We start from the raw sequence: 23,587 nt of genomic DNA on the forward strand, positions 1-23,587 counted from the left end.
ATCAACTTTACCCTTTGGGGCTGGAGTAGCCATATCTAACCCCGGTGATGACACCGAGCATAACAAACTTGTTCGAGTTTAGCGAGGTTGCGGCAGTACTGATGAAACAGTCCGGTTTAAAAAAGTTAAAGCTAGCTTGGATTCGTGAGACTTTTTTCGGACAACTCAATGGGTTTATTTCGGCTTGGCAAAACTCGAGGCAAAAATAGTGTCGCTCCCCTCAGCGTTTAGTAGAGATGTGAACAGTTTTTCATTTGTCTTTTTTTGGCCCTTTTGAAAAATAGGATCCTTTTTCATTTGACGTTTTCCATTTTCCGTCCGATCGATGCTGTGCCGCTGCCGACGCCGACGACTGTTTATTTTAGTAAATTTTGCGGAGTGAAGAACTCGAAAAATAGCGAAAAAAGTGCTGCATTTGTTGGAATATTGCGTCACAGTTTCTTCTGAAAGCTTGTAGAACGAGGTAAGCATGAAATTATTACAGTAAATAGTTGATTTTACAGAGACATCGTTCTTAGATAGTGTAGGAGAGTTCGCGGGATGGATCCTCCGAAAGAACCAACAAAACCTGGTTTGGATGCGGATTCGGATGCAGCACTAGCTGCATCTGCTGCAAATGCTGTGGAACAATGGCGTACGTATCAGAATGCGTATGCGCTGTATCAACAGCAGCAAGCTGCTTACGAGCAGTACATGCAAAAACAAGCCACTATCACTACGTATGAAGAACAGCAGGCAGCCTACAATCAGTACCTGGAGGCCCACAATAGCTACCAGAAGCAACTGGAACAATACGAACAACATAAGGCGTATCAGGAATACTACACGAGTGGAGCGGCGGTTGATCCTGCTGCCTATTACCCGGCAACTACGACGGCATACCCACATGTTGCTGCTGGAGCCGTGGTTCCCCCGGTATTCACCACTCCACTGGCGCATGTCGATCAGTTCTACAACAAAGCAAATGATCACCGGCGTGATCCTTCCACGCTGAAAGATCGATCTTATGTTTCCAAGCGTGCCAAGGCTTATACATCTACTAATTATTATGGTAAGGAACTAGCGATAAACTTCCGGTGTCATCCCAATTAAATTATTCCCGTTTCAGCCAATCCGGACGACGAGCAGCTTTTCCCACCGGAGTTGAAGGCATTGTTTAGAGATCTGGACTGTGGTCTGTGCAAGAGCAAAATGAATTCCCACATCTCCGCCAACGTGCACTATCAATCGAAGGTGCACGAGAAGAAAATCATCCAATGGCTGACGGACTGGTGCGAGCGTACCGGAACACCTATGCCGTATCGGGCCAAGCGGAAGCCCGTACCGGTGGAACCGGTTGGGCCGAATTCATTGCGCTGTGAGGCATGCGATTTGCCGCTAACTTCGATCCAGCATGCCAATCAGCACTACACTGGAAAACGGCACCGAATGGTGGTTAGCGGCAAGAAAACCCCGGCCGGCAGGGGCTACTTCAATAAGGATGGCCAGTGGACTAGACGGTGAGTTGTGTTATTGGACATTACTGGATTGGAATTGTTTATTTATTTTATTTATAACCCTTACTATGTTCCTAATTGATTTAAGGACAAGGTATTTGGAGTACATTGCTCAAAATTTCTAGAGCACCGTTTTTTAGAACCGTTGAACGGATTTGGATGAAAATGCATCACGCTAATTGTTCAGTGGTTGTCAACAGCGTGATGCATTTTAATCCAAATCCGTTCAACGGTTCTAAAAAACGGTGCTCTAGAAATTTTGAGCAATGTACTCCAAATACCTTGTCCTTAATTGAAATTGTTGAACTAGATTCAAAGTTGTCACGGACGAATCAAATACTTGCTTGAAAATGCTTTTGTCTGCAATATATATTTGTACGCATACATACATACATTTATTTGTTCCACATCATTAAGACAAGACATAATCAACAATGAGCCTCTGCACGAATCTGACGTACTGCTCACTCCCACAGAAAATTTGAAAACACCGCGCACAGTAAAAGTCAAATTTGACTTTTACTGTGCGCGCTGTTTTCAAATGTTCTGTGGGAGTGAGCAGGACAGGGCAAATTCGTGCAGAGGCTCATAGTACGCCACAATACTCGGTTTGTGGCTGCCGCTCTCCATCCTCGGTCACGCCCAATGCTCGCCAAGTCACGCTCCACCTGGTCCGCCCATCGTGCTCTCTGCGCTCCACGCCTTCTTGTGCCAACCGGATCCGTTGCAAACACCAGCTTTGCAGGGTTGTTGTCCGGCATTCTTGCAACATGCCCTGCCCACCGTATCCTTCCGGCTTTGGCCACCTTCTGGATGCTGGGTTCGCCGTAAAGTGCAGCGAGCTCGTGGTTCATCCTTCTCCGCCACACACCGTTCTCCTGCACACCGCCGAAGATCGTTCTTAGCACGCGTCGCTCGAAAACTCCGAGTGCTTGTAGGTCCTCCTCGAGCATGGTCCATGTCTCGTGCCCGTAGAGGATTACCGGTCTTATTAACGTTTTGTACATGGTACATTTGGTGCGGGGGTGAATCTTTTTCGACCGCAGTTTCTTCTGGAGCCCGTAGTAGGCCCGACTTCCGCTGATGATGCGCCTCCGAATTTCACGGTTCACGTTGTTGTCAGCCGTCAGTAAGGATCCGAGGTAGACGAATTCCTCCACCACCTCGAAAGTATCCCCGTCTATCGTAACATTACTACCCAGACGGATCCGGTCGTGTTCGGTTCCGCCTACCAGCATGTACTTTGTTTTTGAGGCATTCACCACCAGTCCGACCTTTGCTGCTTCGCGTTTCAGGCGGGTGTACAGCTCTGCCACCGTTCCAAATGTTCTAGCGATAATGTCCATGTCGTCCGCAAAGCACACAAATTGACCGGATTTTGTGAAAATCGTTCCCCGGCTGTTGAGCCCGGCTCGTCGCATCACACCTTCCAGCGCGATGTTGAAGAGTAGGCATGAGAGTCCATCACCTTGTCGCAGTCCCCGGCGAGATTCGAATGAACTAGATAGTTCACCCGAAACCCTTACGCAGTTTTGCACACCGTCCATCGTTGCTTTAATCAGTCTAGTCAGCTTCCCAGGAAAGCCGTTTTCGTCCATGATTCTCCATAGCTCTGCGCGGTCGATACTATCGTATGCCGCTTTGAAGTCGATGAACAGGTGGTGCGTTGGGACCTGGTATTCACGGCATTTCTGGAGGATTTGCCGTACGGTAAAGATCTGGTCCGTTGTCGACCGGCCGTCGATATAGCCGGCTTGATAACATCCCACGAACTCATTTGTTTTAGGTGACAGACGACGGAAGATGATCTGGGATAGCACTTTGTAAGCAGCATTCAAAATAGTGATCGCCCTGAAGTTCTCACATTCCAAATGGTCGCCTTTCTTGTGAATGGGGCAGATTACCCCTTCCTTCCACTCCTCCGGTAGCTGTTCGGTTTCCCAGATCCTGACTATCAGCCGATGCAGACAGGTGGCCAACTTTTCTGGGCCCATCTTGATGAGTTCAGCTGCGATACCATCCTTACCAGCTGCTTTGTTGGTTTTGAGCTGGTGAATGGCATCCTTAACTTCCCTCAGCATGGGAGTTGGTTCATTTCCGTCCTCCGCTGCACTGGCGTCGTCGTTCCTTCCGTTGCCGTGGGCTCCCGTGCCTACGTTCTCCACGCCGTTCAGGTGCTGATCGAAGTGCTGCTTCCACCTTTCGATCACCTCACGTCCGTCCGTCAGGAGGCCTCCGTCTTTATCCCTGCAGATTTCGGCTCGCGGCACGAAGCCGTTGCGGGATGCGTTGAGTTTCTGATAGAACTTCCGTGTTTCTTGGGAACGGCACAGCAGTTCCATTTCTTCACACTCCGCTTCTTCCAGGCGGCGCTTTTTCTCCCGAAAGAGGCGGGTCTGCTGTTTCCGCTTCTGCTTATAACGTTCCACGTTCTGTCGAGTCCCTTGCTGCAGCATTACCGCCCTCGCTGCATTCTTCTCCTCCAAAACCGTTCTGCACTCTTCGTCGAACCATTCGTTCCGTCGATTCCGTTCCACGTACCCGATGGTGCTCTCGGCTGCGTCGTTGATGGCTGCTTTCACTGTACTCCAGCAGTCCTCTAGAGGGGCCTCATCGAGCTCGCCCTCGTCTGGCAACGCGGCCTCGAGATTCTGCGCGTATACTGAGGCGACATCCGGTTGCTTCAGTCGCTCTAGGTTGTACCGTGGCGGTCGCCGGTACCGTACATTGTTGATGACGGAGAGTTTTGGGCGCAGTTTGACCATCACCAGATAGTGGTCGGAGTCGATGTTGGCGCCACGATAGGTCCTGACGTCGATAATGTCGGAGAAGTGCCGTCCGTCAATCAGAACGTGGTCGATTTGAGATTCCGTCTGCTCCACTGATCACCACTCCAGGTGTAACGATAAGGGAGGCTGTGTTGGAAAAAGGTGCTACGTATGGCCATATTTTTGGAGGCGGCGAAATCAATGAGTCGTAGGCCGTTTTCGTTCGTTTGCTGGTGGGCGCTAAACTTACCAATCGTCGGTCTGAATTCCTCCTCCTGGCCTACCTGAGCGTTCAAATCTCCTATGATGATCTTGACGTCGTGGCTTGGGCAGCGGTCGTACTCGCGTTCGAGCTGCGCGTAAAATGCGTCCTTGTCATCATCAGTACTTCCGGAGTGTGGGCTGTGCACGTTTATTATGCTGAAGTTGAAGAATCGGCCCTTGATCCTCAACCTGCACATTCTTTCGTCGATCGGCCACCAACCGATCACGCGCCTCTGCATATCACCCATCACGATGAAAGCTGTTCCCAGCTCGCGTGTGTTGCCGCAGCTCTGGTAGATGGTATCCCGAGCAGGGAATGAGAACTAATTGAAAACAAATTGAGTTATTTAGATATCACGATTTTTGATAACAAAGTGAGTTTTCATTTTGTATGACTTAAGTGTTAACATAACAAAAATGATAACAAAATAATATACTGGAATGTCTAATTGAAAACAGAATGAGTTCTCATTGATAACAAATTGATATCTCATTTTGTTATCCACATTTTACGACTTGATATCATACGCAGTTCTCAGGGAGTTATCAAATCTATAGGGTAATAACTAAAAATTTATAACAAATTTAGTATTCATTTTGATATTTTATTAGATATTAATTTACATGAATAAGTAAACATTTAAATGAAATCTAATTTTTAATTCAGAAGAATCTCGTGATTGAAAACTTGTTTTGTTTGATACGATCAGAATATGGCTCCTATTAATAGCGACATTGAAGTTACAAAGAAAAGTAAATTTCGAGTCAAAGGACAACTGCACGTAATATTTTTGTATAATTATATTTCAGCTTTTCCTTCTGATTATATACACTGCAGTATGTAAAACAAATGTGGGAGATGTTCACGACATCCCAGAGCCACAGGCATCGGGACTCAAATGAAATAACATCGAGCAACGAATTGAGTCGCATTCTGCTTTTCAGCTCTTTTCTTCGTTACCCGGAGAAAAATCATGACATTGAAAAAATAAGGCACCCGTTTGGAAAAATATTTTGCTTCATTAATTCTATCGGGTTTGGCATAATGATCAAATGGCATAATCTGGTATAACAGTTGTTTGGCAAAACGGCCGTTTGGCATAACAATAATCATCATTTTCATGTATGATAAATATCTGTATTATTTTCAACAAAACTGTATCAGACATCACGGGATCATTGTACGGAGCTACAACGAACCCTTTTTCTCGCGAGAAAACTTTATAAAGGTAAAATATGTGACCTTCGACAGTAGAAAGACCGTGAATTACTTCGGTTGGCAATATCCAACTTCATTTGTCTTTAATTTAGAATTATGCCAAATTAACATCATGCCAATCGGCTATAATGCCAAATGACTATGTATATGCCAAACGACCTAAAGTGTGAGAAAATTTTGAACAGGGGAACTCTCGTTATTTCCTTACGAAAGTGCGAATGGTGCTGTTTAAAAATATAGAATTGGAGAAATAATCACCCTGTAGTTCAACTTTCTTATTTGACAATATGTTTAGATTGATATAACTGATATTGGGGAACTTTTGTATTCTGGACAGTTTTGTTCTCTTCATCATGGAAGGCTTTTTGAAACCTGTTGAAGTCAACGTTGGCCTCAAATCTTTCCCATCTACGCTAAGCTATACGATCAAGTTTCAGGCAATTTGGCCGATGAAAACTTCCTCATAATGAAGAGAACAACGCTGCCGATAATGACCAGTCGCCCTTAAAAGACTTATTAAAGTTCAAGCCAATTTAAATCAACAGCATGACCTGACCATTACCCAGAATCAGCAAATTATAAATTTTGTGTCAATATGGAAGTACAATACTCAGCTAGATTTAACAAATATTATATTCACAAAATAATTAATGTTAATAAAGCATGTTATTTTGGATTTTTAAAATCAAATCTTGTTATCATTGAGTTTTTGAAATGATAACATAATGATATCTCAATTTGATATTAAATAAAAACAATTGGGAACGAAAACTTGTTTTGATTTCATTTTGTTATCAATAACAAAATGAGTTATCAATTTGTTATAGGTTTGTTCTCATTCCCTGCTCGGGATGATTACCTCTAAACGTTCGCACCATGGATCCTGTCCAACACACCTCCTGCAGCGCTACGATGCCGAACCCGCGGTCCTTCAGTAGATCGGCGAGTATGCGGGTGCTCCCAATGAAGTTGAGAGATCGGCAGTTCCACGTACCGAGTTTCCAATCGCAAGTCCTTTTTGTTCGCTGGGGTCGTTGCCGTTGGTCTCGGTTCGTATTATTCTGTTGCTGATTTTCCGTTACAATGGGTTTTTACGGCTGGCTCGTAGGGCCTGACACTAACCCCCTACTTTCCGGAGGACCATAGTGCACAGTTGAGCTTAGAGTCCTTCCCTGGCACTCGGACGTAGATCAGCCGCCCCTAACATGGGGATCAGACGCTGTTGTGAGCCGCTCCTCCTGGAGAACAGACGCTCAGGTTTGCCGAAGCAAACCCCCCCTTCCCTGTCAGCCTACGACCAAAGGTCCCACCGGGGTTGGTTACCCGATCTTCCCTAAGGTTGCTCATAGTTTCCGGCCGGTACCGCGTGGAGGTAGGGATAGGAGTTGCTGGGCAGAGGCTAGTGGATCACAATGGGATCTGAATTGCGCAGCATACCCAGCCTTTACCGTGCCCATAGTACGCATAGTCGATCGTTATTAATTTATAGAACATTTTTTATTAGCTCTTTGCAAAACAGTTGTTTACAGGAGCTCAGACAGAAATTTACTCGGGAAGGGGTTTTCGATGAATAATTATAAGTTATGTTTTCTTAACTCGATTAAGTTTGATAATTGATTTTTTAATGATCAACACGATGTAAAGCAATAAAATTGTTTCGAAGAAGATATAGTATCATTTTACAGGGCCCATATAGCCGAGGCGGTAAACGCACGGGTATTCAGCATGACCATGCTGAGGGTGACGGGTTCGATTCCCAGTCGGTCCAGGATCTTTTCGTAAAGGAAATTTCCTTGACTTCCTTGGGCATAGAGTATCTTCATGCCTGCCACACGATATACACATGCAAAATGGTCATTGGCAGAGGAAGCTCTCAGTTAAAAACTGTGGAAGTGCTCATTGAACACTAAGCTGAGAAGCAGGCTTTGTCCCAGTGAGGACGTTACGCCAAGAAGAAGAAGAAGAAGAAGAAGATAGTATCATTTACAATTGGCCAAAATGTATAAGATAAGCAACTTTGCTTTCTCACACAAAAAAGTTCAACTAGCTGTAATAGAGTGCATCAAACATTCTGAAATTTTGACTGCTTGTCAACCTATTATATGTGCATCATTGGTAAAAATTTGAGCTCAATTGATTAATGTTTCGCAAAGCTAGAACCGTTCCGTAAAACACTATTTTAAAGAAACTAATTTTTGAACTGTCATATCTCGGAAGCCGAAGTTGAATCGAATCGAATTTAATAAAATTTTGAGCATTTTTAATTAAATAGATGATATTACCAACGGCTGGCAGGATGTACTTATTTAGGTAGACAAACTGCTGATCCGATGTCAATAACAGAAATCGGGCTTTGAATTTTGGAAAAATAATTCGAACGATTATATTTTCATTACAACGCACTACGCGTTTGACAGCTGACGTTGTGACAACATTGATTCTTATTGTTGCTTGCATATAGGGTGAGAAAAGAAACTAATTGGTCTTGCATTTACATTTATCGAAACAATCGGGCATGTTTAAATGCCAAACAAAAAAAAAAATATACTCTTCTTTGGAATTTGAGCTAGCAGAACAACATTGCCAACTGTTGGCGCGAGTTTCTTCTGGATCAATGAAACACATATCGAGAGCAGCGTTTGATAACGGCAGCTTCAATGCTATATTTAAAAGAATTCATTTTAATTATTTACATGGTTTTACTTAAAATTAACTTACATGATAGTTTCTTAATCACTAACGAACTCTTCCACTCAACGCACAACTTAACACTAAATCTCCTTACAATTCTAACGCATTCAATTAATTCCTATTGGATAGAACAGTTGCCAGTTTCACCTAAATACATGCGATACCGTCGCAACACCAACAGTACACCATCATTTGAGACTTCTCCATATTGATTTTGGCATGTTCGGAAAATCGTGTTATGTTTGAGTTACCTTTAAGTTTTATGCTATATTTGAACACCATTTTGAGCTCGTATTAATGAAATTCTACCACAAGGACGTAGCCAGCTTTTCGGCCAGGTAAGGGGCAAGCACTCTTAGCAAATTTGTACCCACTAGCTTTTATAACTAAACGTAATGAAATTGAATATAATAACATTATATTCCAAAAGCATTATTTAACCTTTCAGCAGTCACGCTGTTGTATTTTGTACAATACGTTGAAAAAAACTCGTTTGATCTACATAAATCGACGTGGTGCAAGTAGCGGTGACCAATTTCTGGAAGATTAAGGATTTTTATTCACTCGTGCATTATTTTGCTCTGATTTTTTTCAACAAAACATTCATGTCTACAAAACATTCAGAAGAAATTAAAGCTGAACTCTATTGGAAATTACGAACTCTTTTGAGGACTATCCTAGAATTTCTTGGTTCCTGTATGGATCCTTTTAAAATTATCTTCCAATACTATTCGCTGGAGTGATTCCTCCAGAAATTCTTGGAATAATTTAAAAAAAAATCATCAGGTGATTCTGGAGAAGTTCTTGGGTACATCCCTGAAAAGATGATTGAAGAAATAATGAAATTTCTGAAGGAACTTCTGAATGAATTTTTGAAGAGCACCTGAGTGGAATTTCTGAAGAAATCATTTGAGGAATTCCTGGGGCAATCCCTGGAAGAACTCCCGAAGCAATCCCTCGAAGATTTCCTGGATAAATCCCTAAAGAAACACCTGGATGAATCCCTGGAGCAATTCCTACAGAAATGCCTGGAGGAAGCCCTGTAGAATCCTTGGGGAAATTCCCGAAAGAATTCCTGGAAGAATTTCTGAAAGTCTACCTGGAGGAATTTTTGTATAAATTATGCGAGGAATACCTAAAGAAATATCTGATGACATCTCATGAGAAAATCCTTGAAGAAATCCTAGATAAATTTCTGGAGGATTTCGTAGAAAAAAATCTGGAGAAGTTCCTGGAGGTATTCTGAAAGGAATCCCTAGAAAAAAAATCAGAAGAAATCTCTTGAAGAATTCCTGGATGAAATTTTAGAGAAATTTCAGACGGAATTGCTGTAAGAATCCCTGAAGCAATTCCTGGGTAAAGATTTTCCCAGAGAATCCTGGAGGAACGCCTGGAGAAATTTCAGAACAAATGCGAAAACCGAGTTTGACAAGTTCTGCCTAGGAGGAATCTCTGACCATATCCCAGGAGAAATTCGTGGATAAATACCGGGAAGAATCTCTGAAGCAATTCCTGGACGAATCTCTGGAGGAATCCGTGAAAAATTCCTAATAGTATTTCTGGAGAATTACCTGGAAGAATCTCTGACAGGGACGTGCAATTTCGAAAGGAAAACATGACGCACGAAAGCTGTAGCAAATCGTTTCCCATGCGACGGGACTGCTGCGATGCTTCATAACTCACACTGCAATACGCTCGTTCATTATTGCTACTGAAACAAGTGTGCTTGAAAATTGAAGTGAAACACTTTGGATTTTCGTTTCAATTGTGGGTCATTGAAAAATTTCAATGTGCTAAAACACTATTTAAAACAATTTTTCAAATAGTGGTGCACGCCAATAGAAAGATCATTATGTTTTATGAAAAAGGAACACAAGTTCGACCGCTTAAATCCAATGGACTACCCGCTTGGCGCACACCCACAGTTGATCAGCAGGAGTAAATCCATTTTATTTTGTATGGTGAAAAGCATCTAAACTTGAATTACTTAAAATAGAAAGCTTTTACTGAAAAAAATATTTGGTAGGCTTAATAGTAGTCACCATTGTGCACAACCACTACCAAATATTTTTCTAATAATGTTTTCCACTTCGAGAAATACGCCTTTAGATGCTATTCGCCATACAATATTTTTGCGATTTACTTTTAGCGATTTTTCGCGCATAGAAGCTAGCACCACATTGGTCGATGCGGAGAGTAGGAAAACAGCCAATGTAGTTAATTCATTAACCGGCGCCCGTAACCATTGAGAGACTAACGCGCAAGAGTGAGGCACTACTGCTCTGCCGAGTGAAGCACAAGCAAAGGCATCCCGAAGAGAGACCACCGAGTGCTACGATGAATGAGAACGTTTTCCGAATCGAAAAGAAATACTCGAATAGTGTGTCAAACAGATTAAGTGACTCATTCAAATGTTGCATGAAAGTGTATCATTGAAACGAAATTAAACGCCCCAGCTCTGAAGAAATTCATAGAGGATTTCCTGAAGAAATCCCTTGAGGAATTGCTGATATCGTTTATGGAGGATGTCCAGGAGCAATTGCTGGAGAAATTCCTGAAGAAATTCCTGGAGGAATTCCTGAAGAAATTCTTGGGTATTTTATGGAGGAATTCCTGGAAAAGCTTGTGGAGAAATTCCTGGATAAAATCCTGGAGGAATGCCTGGATGAATTCCTAGAGGCATTCCTGTGGGAATTGCAGGAGGAACCTCTAGAGGAATTCTTGAAAGAATTACTGTATGCAATTCTAGAGAAATCTCCAGAGGAATTCGGGAAGATTTCTATTTCTATTTCTGTTATTTTTTAATTTCTGAAAAAAAAATCCCTTGAGAAATTCCTGGAGGAATTTCTTACGGAATTAATGGAGGAATTCCTGGAGAAATCCTCGAAGAAATTCCTGATGGAATCGCTGGAGGAATCCTTGAAGAAATTTGTAGAAAACTCCTGGATAAAATGCTGGAGGAATGCCTGGAGGAATTCCTAGAGATATTCCTGTGGGAATCGCAGGAGGAAGCTATGATGAAATTCCTGGAGGAATTTCTAGAGGAATTCTTGAAATAATTATAATCCGGTATACTGGATATATATAAATGTATACATTTCTAATCCTGAAAAAAAAAATACCTTAAGAAAATCCTGGAGGAGGAGTGCATGTAGAAATCCCCGAAGGAATTTTTGTAGGAATCCCTGGGGGAATCCTTGAAGAAATTTGTGGAAAAATCCCTAGAGGAATACCTGAAAAATTGCTGAATGTATTCCTGGAGAATTTCCGGGAAAAATTTCTCAAGAAATCTCTATAGGATTTGCTGAAACAATCCTTAAAGGAACTGCTAGAGGAATCCCTGAAAAAATCCCTGAAGAAATTCGTTGAGAAATCCTTGGAAATATCTCTGAATCAATTCATGAAGGAATCTCAGGAGAAATTTTTGGAGAAATGCCTGGAGGAATCTTTGAAAAATTGCTGAAAATATTCCTGGAGAATTTCCTGGAAGATTTTCTGAAAATTTGTGGAGAAATCCCTGGAAAAATCACTCAAGAAGTTTCTTAAAGATTTTTTAGCGGAATTCCTAAAGGAATCCCTGAAGCAGTTCCTGGAGAAAAATCTGGAAGAATTCTTGGAGGAATTCCTGAAAAAATTCTAGAAGGTATTCCTAGAGATAATGCTGGAAGAACTTTTGAAGTATTTCCTGGAGAAATTCCTTGATTAATTCCTGGTGATATTTCTGGAGGAATCCCTCAAGAAATTCCTGGAAGAGTTCCTTGAGGAGACCCTGGAGAAATTCCTGGATGGAATGCTGAAGGAATGCCTGCATGCATTTCTTGAGGTATCCTAGGAAGAATTCCTGAAGCAATCCCAAGAGAGTTTTCTGAAGGAGTCCCTGAAGCAACTCCTAGAGGAATCCCTGCACGAATTCAAGGAGGAAACCAGAATTCCTAGGAGAATTCCTGGTGGATTTTTTTGAGGATTCCCTGAATTAATTCCTGTAGAAAGTTTTGGAGGAATTCCTGTAGGAGTCTCTGAAAAATATCCCTTGAAGATTTCCTGGATAAATTGCTGTAGGAATCTCTAGTGGAATTCTTGGGAGAATCCCGGAAGCAATTACTGGAGGAATCTCTGGAGGAATGCCTGGAGGAAGTCCTGAAGAAATACATTAAGGAAACCCTGGAGGATTCCTTCGAGGAATCTCTGAAAACATTCTTGTAGGAATTCTTAGAGGGATCCCTGGAAGATATATTAGAGGAATACCTGTAGGAATTACTAAAGGAATCTCCAGAGGAACTGCTGGAGAAATATCTAGATGGATTTCTGGCGGAATTTTCGGAGGAATCTCTAGATGAATTCTTGGAGGAATTGTTAGAGAAATCCCCAGAAATTCCCAGAAAAATCCCTGAAAAAAATCCTAGAGGAATTTCTAAAGAAATTAGGGATTAATCTGGAATACCAGGAATAATTCCTGAAGAAATCGCAGATGAAATTCTTTGGCATATTCTAGAGGAATCCTTAGAAGAGTTTCTGGAAAAAAATCTCCAGAAGTAATCCCGGAAGCAATTTCAAGAGGAATTTCTACGGGAATCCCTAAACAGTCTCTGAAGGAAGTGCTGAATTAAGTTCTGAAGGAGTTCCTTAAACAAAGAACAAGGAGGAATTCCTAAAGGAATTCTAAGAAAAGTTCCTGGGAGGCTTATTGGAGGAATTTTTAAAATCAGTTGTTCCAGAAAGAAACACAGAAGCAATTCCCGAGTTATGTCCTGCAGAAGTTCTTGGAGGAATCCATGGAGGAATCCCTGGAGGATATCTTAGAGGAATGCCTGTAGTGATTAACGGAGGAATCTCGAGAAACACTCGTGGAGGAGTCTCTAGAAGAATTCTTGGAGGAATACCTGGATGAATTCCTGGAGCAATCTCTGAAGAAATTCGTGGAGGAATCCCAGAAATAATTCCTGAAGCAATTGCAGATGGAATCTTTGGAGAAATCCTGAAAGAATTGCAAGAAGAGTTCGTGGGGGAACTCTTTGAGGGATCCCTGTAACAGTTGCTGAAGAAAGCCCAGGAGGAATCCCGGAAGCAGTTCCTAGAGGCATTTCTAAGGTAATCCCTAAACAGTCCCTGGAGTAAGTACTGGCTTAATTCTGGAGGAGTTCTTGAAAAAATTCCAAGAGGAACTCCTGAAGGAGTTCTAAAAAGTGTTCCTGGGGGAATCGTTGCAGGAATTTTTAAAATAATCTCTGGAATTGATCCTGAAAGAAACACCGAAAAAATTCCCGGGTGAATCCATGGAGGAATTCCTGCAGGAAAACGTGGAGGAATTCCTGAAGAAATCCCAAGAGGCATCCCGGAAGTAATCCCATGAGGAATTCCTTTAGAAATCCCAGGAAATCTTTCTTGACAAATTCCTGGAAGAGTTTCTGCAGGAAAAATATGGGATTGTAACATAAGGCTGAATTTCAAAGAGCTGAATGCACAAAAGGCTGGATACAAAAGCGCTGAAATCAAGAAAGTGTAGCATAAGACTGAAATTACAAAAGGCTGAAAATTCAAAAATGCATAGGGTATTGGTTACCTTATTAAGCATGTGGCTCCCATTTTCATCCTACGAAAAACAAAGGATTGCAGCGCTGTTTGTTTTGTTTCTTGTTATTTTTGTATTTTTTGTTAGAAGTGAGCACCCATGAAAACAAAAAGAACGGAATCAATCGGTGCCGTAATCGCTTGTTTTCGAATAGGTTGAATATGGGAGCGTGAGATTACTGATGGCACACATACCCTATATCGGCACTAACATTTCAAAAGGGCGTAACTGCATTTGGAAGTAATACCTTCTTTCAAAGCTGTAGGTCGTACTGCCTCCCTTACACTCAAACCACCGTGGTTGTCGTAAAGAGGAGAGTTTTTCCCATCTGGTACTTGTTGTGAAAAACATGGAAATCCACAGCTTTAAAAGAAGGTGATGATTCCAAAAGCAGTTACGCCCTTTTGAAATGTTGGTGTCGATATAAGCTATAACACGTCTTCCTTTTCTTGAGGTAACGCCCGAACTGAGATCGAGCCCATAGACTAATTTCAAGACCTCGATGTACCAAAGAAAACGATCAAATTTTTGGTGACCAGTCCGGTACCCAATAAATATTCATAACCGTGTATTTTTTTCCGTGTAAATTGCCTTTTGTGTAAATTTTATTTAGCGTGTTACACTGATCTGACAGCTCTGACAGTAAGGGACTAAACATAAATTACGTAAAGTGAGTACCGAGGATTGTTCACAATCTGCGAACTTGACTGCGGAAAAAAATGCGACCATGACGCCGCTGTCGAGCCTGCTTCTCAGCTTTAGCATATCGTGTAACGGGCACGAAGATACTCAATGCCAAAGGGAGTCAATAAAATTTTCATAATGAAAAGTTCTTGGCTCGAACGCGAATCGTACGCGTAGCCCTCAGCATGAGCTCTAGTTTCGAAACTGAGCTTATAGTGAAAAGGCTAATGGTGCATACCAATGAACACAAAAAGGAACTGATGATATTCATATCGTTAATTTATCCTTCTTTAATTATGAGCTATTCTTTTGAGTCATGTTGTTTTGGAGGTGGTTGTCATTACGGCTACTAAAACAATATCAGAGAATTACCCTTCTTTGAAATATCGAAATAATCGACCAACAAACAAATAGATCGTAAAATCAATGAATGTATGTAATTCCCAATTGGCGTGATCTGTTTGTCTGAGTTGTTAGTGTTGAGGTTAGCCTTTAGGCTGGTGCGTTGGAAAACTAGTCGAATCACTGTTTCAGCCTTATGTTATTTCAGCATTTTGATGCATTCAGCGTTTTGTAATTTCAGCCTTTCGTAATTCAGCCTTTTGTACGTAACCCAAAAATATAAAGGAATCCATGTCTGCAATATTTGTTTGTCGAATTATTGCTGGAATCTTTGTATGGACTCCCAAAAGAATGTTTTGTACAATGTTTTAAGGATTAAGTTTTAGCTAATCTTGTAAACTTTCCTGTAGGGGTTTCTGGAGGATATTCCTGCTGAAATACTTCGAATTTTTCCAGATTAAATTTTTGGAGCAATCTCTAGCGGAATTCTAGAAGGAATATGTGCACGGGAACCTCTTATATAGATATCCCAGGAGAAATTCCCTGAGGAGTGTGTGGTGAAACCCGTAGAGGAATTCTTGAAAAATTGTCTGGAGCAATTTATGATGGAATCACTGAAGCTATGGACAAATTCTTGGAGGAATTTGTCGATGCATCCTGTAAAAATTTCTGGAGGAATCATGGGAGGAATTCTTGAAGCATTTCTTGGAACAAAGCCCGAAACAATCACTATCGAAACCCTGCAAGATGCCCATGGAAGAATTCACGGAGGAGAAACTCCTGGAGAAGTCTCCTGTGGAATTTCCGAAAGAATCCCTGAAGAAGCTTCTGAATAAATGCATAAAGGTATTTCTGAAGGTGTCCTTGGAAGAATTCGTAAAGAAATTCCATGTATTTTGCTCTTTGAATGATGTTTGAATTGCATACTAGAGGCTATCCATAAACCACGTGGTCATGAGGGGGGGGGGGGGGGTTCGGCCAATGACCATTTTGTATGGACAAATAAAATTTTTTGTATGGACTAATGACCACGCGGGGGGGGGGGGGGGGGGGGTTTGAAAAGTCCCAAAAAAATGACCACGTGGTTTATGGACAGCCCCGCTGAAAATTCGTGTAGCAGTAGCACATAACTGCAATCTATAGAGCAGCATACGGTTCTACCTACAAAGTCCTTCATTTTCCCTACTGCAACCGGTTCCGGCATATCTGGAAAATTTGGCATGCTGTTTTTTGTATTCCATAAATAAACATCACAAAATTTAGCCATTCAACCAAGTTGTTATTTGATAAAATTCTATGATATGATTGAAGTGGTTCTCTTGAAGAAATACTTGGCAAAATTTCCTGTGGTTCTCGAGTAAAAAAGGTTTGATAATTGTGGGTAAATTTTAAAACCTTAAATTATTAGAATGGTTTTTTTTTCTAGATATTTTTTTCTGGAACTCATGAGTTAATGATAATCTTTGAGTTGGCTCAAATCTGCCGGCCGGGGGGGCACGCCCCCCCCTCTGGCTACGCCCATGTTCTACCATCTACCAACACAGAGAAAGTCTCTTACACATAAAAACTTCCCCTTAACTGCCACAGTTATTACGAATATAAAATAAATTTTTGTAATTGCGTTGCGTTTTCCCCTACTTTTCACTCGCGGTTACTATGATAAAACGGCCTACTTTTCTTCACTAAAACAAAAGTGCCGAAAAGTACTACTTTTTGGCACTCTTAAGAGTGCTGAAAAGTAGAACTTTTCGGCACCTTTGCCAGAACCCACTTTTCGATAATTGCCGCGGCTACCGTAGATACAGCTGCTGCTTCTACATCCTCTTAGCTGGTCGGATCCGATTTAGGACTATTCACTATTCAGATTCTGATTAGGATTGCGGCAGATCTGGCGTAGAAACAGCAGCAGAAATTTCTTTTGCTCTTGCCCATGCTGTGGTATGAGGGCGACGACGTGAGCTTGCAAATTTCTGACACCAACCCACCAACCCTATCATAGCCTACCTGATCGAACAAAAGCACCACGTTGACGCGTATGAGTGATGGCACGTGGTTCCTCTTGTTACATGTTCGTGTAGCCAGAAAAAGTGATACTGATTCGGTATTTATTGCAATTACAAAAAACTTTGTATGCAACTCATTGCAAAACTCGATTTTTTCAGCACTCGTCGTATTTATCCAACTCGGCAAGCCTCGTTGGATAAATGTACGACTCGTGCTGAAAAAATCATCATTTTGCAACTTGTTGCATAAATAACTATATTGATATCACTATTTCAAAGGGGCGCTTAAAATACTGAGTTTTTATATAAAAGTTGCACGATGAAATTCACTCGGCACTGAAAGTTTCGTCCTCTATTCGATAAATATTTCACTGAAAGTTTAAATCACTACTGACGGAATTTACAAATTTTTTCACCAACTGTGTATTGTTGACAAAACAATTGAGGCTGATTGAATATAATTAATTCAAAAATGTTGCGATAAAAGTACTTTTTAGAAAGAACAGCAAAAATCTAGGGAAAGTGGTACAAATACGGCTGTCATATACTGCCGTGAATCGCATATCTGTCCCATATGCATAGGAAAGCCAGCAAAGATGGGACTGATATGCGATTCACGGTAGTATATGCTATGTTGTTTTATTTGTAGTCTGCACAAGGTTTACAAATAGCCTTCAATGTACGATTCGCAAAACCGTTGTGTTTTGTTTGCTGGTGTGAAAATGCATTTGAAAACCATGTCCAGGTTGGGCCAACTAGAATTAGACAAGTTATAATCTGTTTTGATGTAAGTTTTGAAGATAGTACGTACACTTTTCTCGATAGTACCTACATCAATTTTTTTTAGATCTGAAGAAATGAGTTTGAACCATTAGTAGACTTATAGCAGAGACTCCTGTACTATGAATTTGCGGACTCCCATAACACGAATTTTCATCAAACAATTTTAAAATTTTGTTAAATAAAAGACGTGTACGAATACGTTTGATGTAAATACTAGTTCAAAGAAAAATAGCTTGGGTTCACCCCTTGATCCCTAAAAATATTCGAATGAGTGTAACCAGTTTCGTACCTTTTAATTCCGCCCTATGTTGCTTATCCTTTGACAGATACGCGTATTTCGACTACCACTTGTAATCTTCCTCAGTGTTAGTTATGTAGATAACTGACACTGTGGAAGATTACAAGTGGTAGGGTAATTTTCCAATTGTTGCACGGCTAAAAATTCGCCAATTGTTGCACACCTCATAAGAATAACATGGAAAGTGCAACAATAGGCGAGTTTTTAGCCGTGCAACAATTGGAAAATTACCCTACTCGAAATACGCGTATCTGTCAAAGGATAAGCAACATAGGGCGAAATTAAAAGGTACGAAACTGATTACACTCATTCGAAGAGGGTATTCTGCTTAGAGGGTTCGAAAAGTCGGTACAAGGACCCTAAAAATATGTCGATGAATGATTTCTGTGAAAAACTTCGTGAGAAATCCAGGGAGGGTGCAGACACGTCAAACTCGAGCAAACTACGCCTACCTAACATGCATCGAGCGGGCCTTCCCAAACAACACAATGCGACTTGGCGGGCCATCCCCATCGGCAACACAAACCGATTTCCAAGCTGGATTCGACCAGGCTCCAGGTCGCGTTGCCAATCGACACTAACACACTCGCAAAAGATGAGCAGTAGGCCTACCTTGCCGCTTGCGGATCCTCTGGAGAAATCAGACCTTCGAAGACCGCAAAGCGATGACGAGATTTTATTATTTATTATGTAAGGATGTTAAACAGTTTTCAGTTAATAACTTTTTCCACATGCCTTAGATGGCTTTGCGTTCCAAAAGAAATCATTCATCCACTAATTTTTAGGGGTTAATGAGCAACCTGTGGCAATTTTCCTTTGACAAATTGATTTTCCCCACAGTGAATCGCATGAAAATTTGAAACGACTGGCGCTGAAATATAATTTCTCCGATCGAGCTGAAATTTTGCACAGTTGATATGGAGCCAAAATCTAACTCAAAAAGTGTACAGGAGTGAAATGTCTTTTTGTGTCCCATGCTAATATACATACTTCAGAAGAAGAAGCTGCATTGATACTTATTTCAAATGCTTTATATCTATATCTATCCGTAAAAATTGAATAAAATATCGTTTTCGTACATTTTTACTAGGAAGAGAAAATTTAAGTGCAACGGAGACACTTAAGGTCTCTAGATAAACTTATATTTCAATTTAAAATTTGTACCTTTTATTACTCTCAAGTATACGGTAAAACGAAAACACATAAAGTTCTGTATAAATAATAAAAATGTCGGACCCAACACATAATAAGGTTGTCTATTAATTACGTATGTTAATGTTCATTATTCTTCGACCTTCTTTATTGTAAGAAATATTTAGGGGATTCACTAAGCAGTGTAAACTGATTAATCTGATCATTTATTTCTTTCACAATTTCATGAAACATTTCAATAATCAAATAATCATACGCAGTTATTTAATCTGTTAAGTGAATACCCCTATTGTAATACATAAGGTCACAGTGCCAGGAACAGGCTTATTCGTGTACTGATCTAGATGTACCCGGTTTTATGTTATTCGTACTCAACTTTGTGTGACTACGTTTTACCGGCCAATAATGGGCGCATATATTATCTACTTTCAATTCTTGAGTCAGTCTCATGCTCAGATGGTAGATGGGTTCACTCCTGGGTTAACGGATACATTTTATCAGAAATTCAGATTTTGAAGATTTATTTCATTGGTAAGTAAAACGACTGGTTATTATTCTCTGGGAAGATACAGGGGTTACTCAAAATAACTGGGACAGGTAAAATTTTCACTTTTCAAAAAATGTTCAACTCGCTGTAACTTTTTGAAAAGTGCATCAAATATTCTCAATTTTTTACTGTAAGTTCATCAACTAGTTGTGTATCAGTAGTTTAATTTTGGAGAAGTTTGGACCATTGTCCACGGAGTTATAAAAATTCTAGAAAAAGGTAAAATTATCCGATAGCCAACTTTGAGCTGTTATATCTCCGGATTCAATGAACCGAAAGCAATGAAATTTTGACCATTTATGACTTGTATAATGAGCTATGAAAAACCTTTGACTTAACTTAAGGACATATATGAGCGAATCCAAAGATGGCCGTCACAATGGCTGCCTTGCAAATACCGAAAGCACAGATCTCCTCATCCAAGCAACAATCAGCGATGAAAAAGCAATGAGTAGCCTTGCTCACTCGTGGCAAACATTGAGTAGCATTTTGGTTTTCGTGCATTTTGTGGAAGACGGAATCGGTGCTCTCAAAAACGCGAGTCAAAAATGCACCTGGACGCGCTCCCATTTCACCTTAAAATTCTTAACACGGAAGAAACTTATAACGATTAGATTATTTTTCTAATAAAACACCAAATTATCTAAAACTTCAACATCGTTTCAAAATTCAAGATGCAAATTATAGTTCAATTAATTTCTCTCTAAATGACTTATATATAAATGTGTTTTGAAGGAAAGTTACAACATAGCCGCTTATAAATTGAGAAAGTAATGGGATGCATATTAGAAATTGATGAATTTACTAAAAATCGTGAAATGAATGAAATCGTTATAACTTTTTCTCTTGTTAAAAATTTAAAGTTAGATTAAACGTTTTTAAGAGTTCATCATATAAGTCATGAATGGTCAAAATTTCATTGCAATCAGTTCATTGAATCCGGAGATATAAAAGCTCAAAGTTGGCTATCGAATAATTATACCCTTTTCAAGAATCTTTATATCTTCGTGAAGAATAGCCCGATCTTTTCCAAATTTGAACCACTGATACACAACTAGTTGATGAACTTACAGTAAAAATTTGAGAATATTTGATACCCTTTTCAAAAAGTTACAGCGAGTTGAACATTTTTTGAAAAGTGAAAATTTTACCTGTCCCAGTTATTTTGAGTATCCCCTGTAGATCATCAAATCGAAAGCGAAATAAAATGTATGCTTAATCCAGGGGTACCCCGCCTGTGCTGAAGCCAAACACGAGGTTCCCGTTAATTTTTGTTTTAAGTGATAGCTGTTCGATCTGATCTCATCCGATGCACCACGATCGAAGGCTAGGAAACAAAAATACGACCTACGCGGTCAATGATGTGACCGTGATTGACCGCACCGGTAATGGCTTCATGCTCTGTGTTTCACTTGGAAGGTGTTTTTCTTACACTATTTCCTATCCTATGATTTTCAGCGCGGTTGCTCAAATTGCTTTCTCCTGCGCAATGGCGAATGGTTGAAGACGGGAACGCCAGAGTTATTGGTAATGTTATACTAGTGCAGTGGATTGACTTCAAAGGAAACAAACTGCCGGCGTTTCTTTAGAAATCAATTTCGGTATCGAGTAATTCTCGCTGAAACCAAGTTGCGGTTTATGTGGAGCCTTATTAGTTGTCTTTTATGGTCAGTCGTTAGAATATGGTGAAACAATGAAAGCTCTTTCGTATGTCTCTAATCAGAATTGAATTGCGTGCTTAGTAAATGTAAAATTGTGTGAATATATTTAAATTAATGATTGTTAAAAGCCCACTATTCATAAATAACATAAAAATGATAACATGAGATGCAAGGCCAAACTTAGAAATTATTTTGTCCTTGGCTTGTTCTTTAGTTCTCCCGGAAAATGCAAAAAAAACTACACTCTAATCGAAAAGCTTATCTTTCTCCGCTCTATGTTTTAAATTTTTTTATTCTTTTGAGAAGTCGCTTAAGTTCTAATTCTCACCGTATTCTAACGATGAAGTAAAAAATCTAATTTACAAACTTCAAGTAAATGGTGATCTGGATTCAACGAGAATTATTCTATTGGAATATTGATATGCAACTTGCAACAGTTATTGATTTGTCTTTGTTTATTGTTTTTTTTTTGTTTCCAGTGAGGTAAGGTTAGCTGTAATCTAGTCAAGTACAAGTCAATATAGCTGTTGTAATGTATATCAATATCTCTTACAGTTTTTCTAATACATTTCATTTTTTCCTAAAACTAGCCATGCAGTCTCAGACGGTGATCCAGATAGATTTGGAATTGGTCAATCGTTTGCTAATAAGAATCACTACAGCGTCAGCGAAGCCAAAAGAATGCGGTTGGAGCCTCCGCCAGCAGTTCCGGAGGGATTGCTCGAGGGTACTAACATTGATCCGGCCATAAGTTCGGTGCCTATAACTACAAGCGTAGCTCCACCGGCTTCAGTAATACCACAACCAGTGGTGGTTCCACCTTATGCACCACCTGTGGTTGTCGCACCTGTCGTGCAACCCGCCAAAACTTTGGAGGCCGAGGTGCGCAAAAAGGAAAGTGCCGACTGTGTCGATGACAGTGGAGTATTCTGCAAGGTCTGTCAAATAGCGGTCACTTCCGCGGCCGTTATGGAAACCCATTTGAAAGGCGTTAAGCATTTGAAAAAGTTGAAATCGATTGGTCGCATGCCCCCGCCATCTAGGAATTCTTCGTCCAGTGCTAAAGGTGGCTGCAACGCTGAGACTATTTTAGCTGCTTTGACTAGCCCTCAGCCAGCGCAAATGGATTGGTCATTGTACCGGATGCCATCCGGTAAGTATTATTGTAAGACCTGCAACTGTATAATGGCAGATGAAAAATTGTTCTCCCAACATTGGTACGGTAAGAAACATAAACTAAAGGCCAAACAAGAAATGGAAGATGCGTCCGGAATTGACAAAAAGCCAAAAAGCATTGGGTACCGTCGTTTCAAGAAGCCGTTCGTTCAATAAGATGCACACCGGACCAGAGGGATGAGTTCAATACTTACGAAGTTTACGAGTTCAACTTACTGAACTTTTTTTTTTAAAAAGCATCACTTTTATTATATTTTTTTCAAAGATATAAGACATAATGAATCCAATCTTCCTCGTCTACAGATAACAAGTTTTTTATGTTTTTTTTTTGGCTAATAATAGTGATAATGCTAATGATTTGATAATGCTAACAAAAAACTTCATTATACTATCATACTATTATTATATTCAATATCTTATCAAGAATATCTTACAGTACTCGATAGTTGGGTCTTTAAGAAAATCCAATCATTATTATCTGATAATTGCCTGGAACAGTTTGAAATTAACTGGGAAATAAAAAGTTGAGCTTTTTAATCACAGCATACATTGAGTATAACCTTCAACGATACGAAAAAAAAATGTAATTTATAAACAGCATATTGTGGATAAACGTTTGCCCTTTATTAAAGAACTGTGGATACTGTGGAGTAAAATGTTTGATTCGATCAATACATTCTGTCCATATGTTTACTCGAATAAATGTGTGTAAAAAAGTCCATCGTTATGATTTTGAAAGAAATTTCCGAGTGAACTAGACCGATCATGTCAAAATGATGCGATCAGATGTGCAGAACAATGTCAATTGACAGCTAGAGCTTGCACGTTTCGGACGCACTTTTCTCGTTTACTATCTTACCTTACCATACCGATCAGGCTAAGGCCGGGGTGGCCTCTGCTGTACATAGTAGCCGTCCCCGTCCATGGCTGTTTA

At 40.4% G+C, this 23,587-nt stretch overlaps 1 protein-coding gene across 2 annotated transcripts; it reads left to right on the forward strand.

The window, feature by feature from the left end:
- Positions 1-311: 311 nt before the first annotated feature.
- Positions 312-23,243, forward strand: LOC115257520 (uncharacterized). 2 transcript variants are annotated; one of them, XM_029857215.2, is made up of 4 exons: positions 312-463; positions 519-1,051; positions 1,109-1,499; positions 22,068-23,242. In XM_029857215.2, exons 2-4 carry the CDS (start codon positions 541-543, stop codon positions 22,807-22,809), a joined length of 1,644 nt encoding a protein of 547 aa, XP_029713075.1. In that variant the 5' UTR covers positions 312-463; positions 519-540; the 3' UTR covers positions 22,810-23,242. The 2 variants fall into 2 exon arrangements, with proteins under 2 accessions (XP_029713075.1, XP_029713076.1); XM_029857216.2 differs by having other exon boundaries at positions 319-463; positions 523-1,051; positions 22,068-23,243.
- The last annotated feature ends 344 nt before the right edge of the window (positions 23,244-23,587 follow it).

This window comes from Aedes albopictus, chromosome 3, assembly GCF_035046485.1.
Source record: "Aedes albopictus strain Foshan chromosome 3, AalbF5, whole genome shotgun sequence".
Taxonomy (NCBI): domain Eukaryota; kingdom Metazoa; phylum Arthropoda; class Insecta; order Diptera; family Culicidae; genus Aedes; species Aedes albopictus.

Bases quoted from the DNA above. Each gene is read 5' to 3' on its own strand.
- LOC115257520 (XM_029857215.2), top strand. From the start codon at position 541: ATGGATCCTCCGAAAGAACCAACAAAACCTGGTTTGGATGCGGATTCG. The intron at 1,052-1,108 runs GTAAGGAACTAG...TTCCCGTTTCAG, and splicing joins TACATCTACTAATTATTATG to CCAATCCGGACGACGAGCAG. The intron at 1,500-22,067 runs GTGAGTTGTGTT...TCCTAAAACTAG, and splicing joins GATGGCCAGTGGACTAGACG to CCATGCAGTCTCAGACGGTG.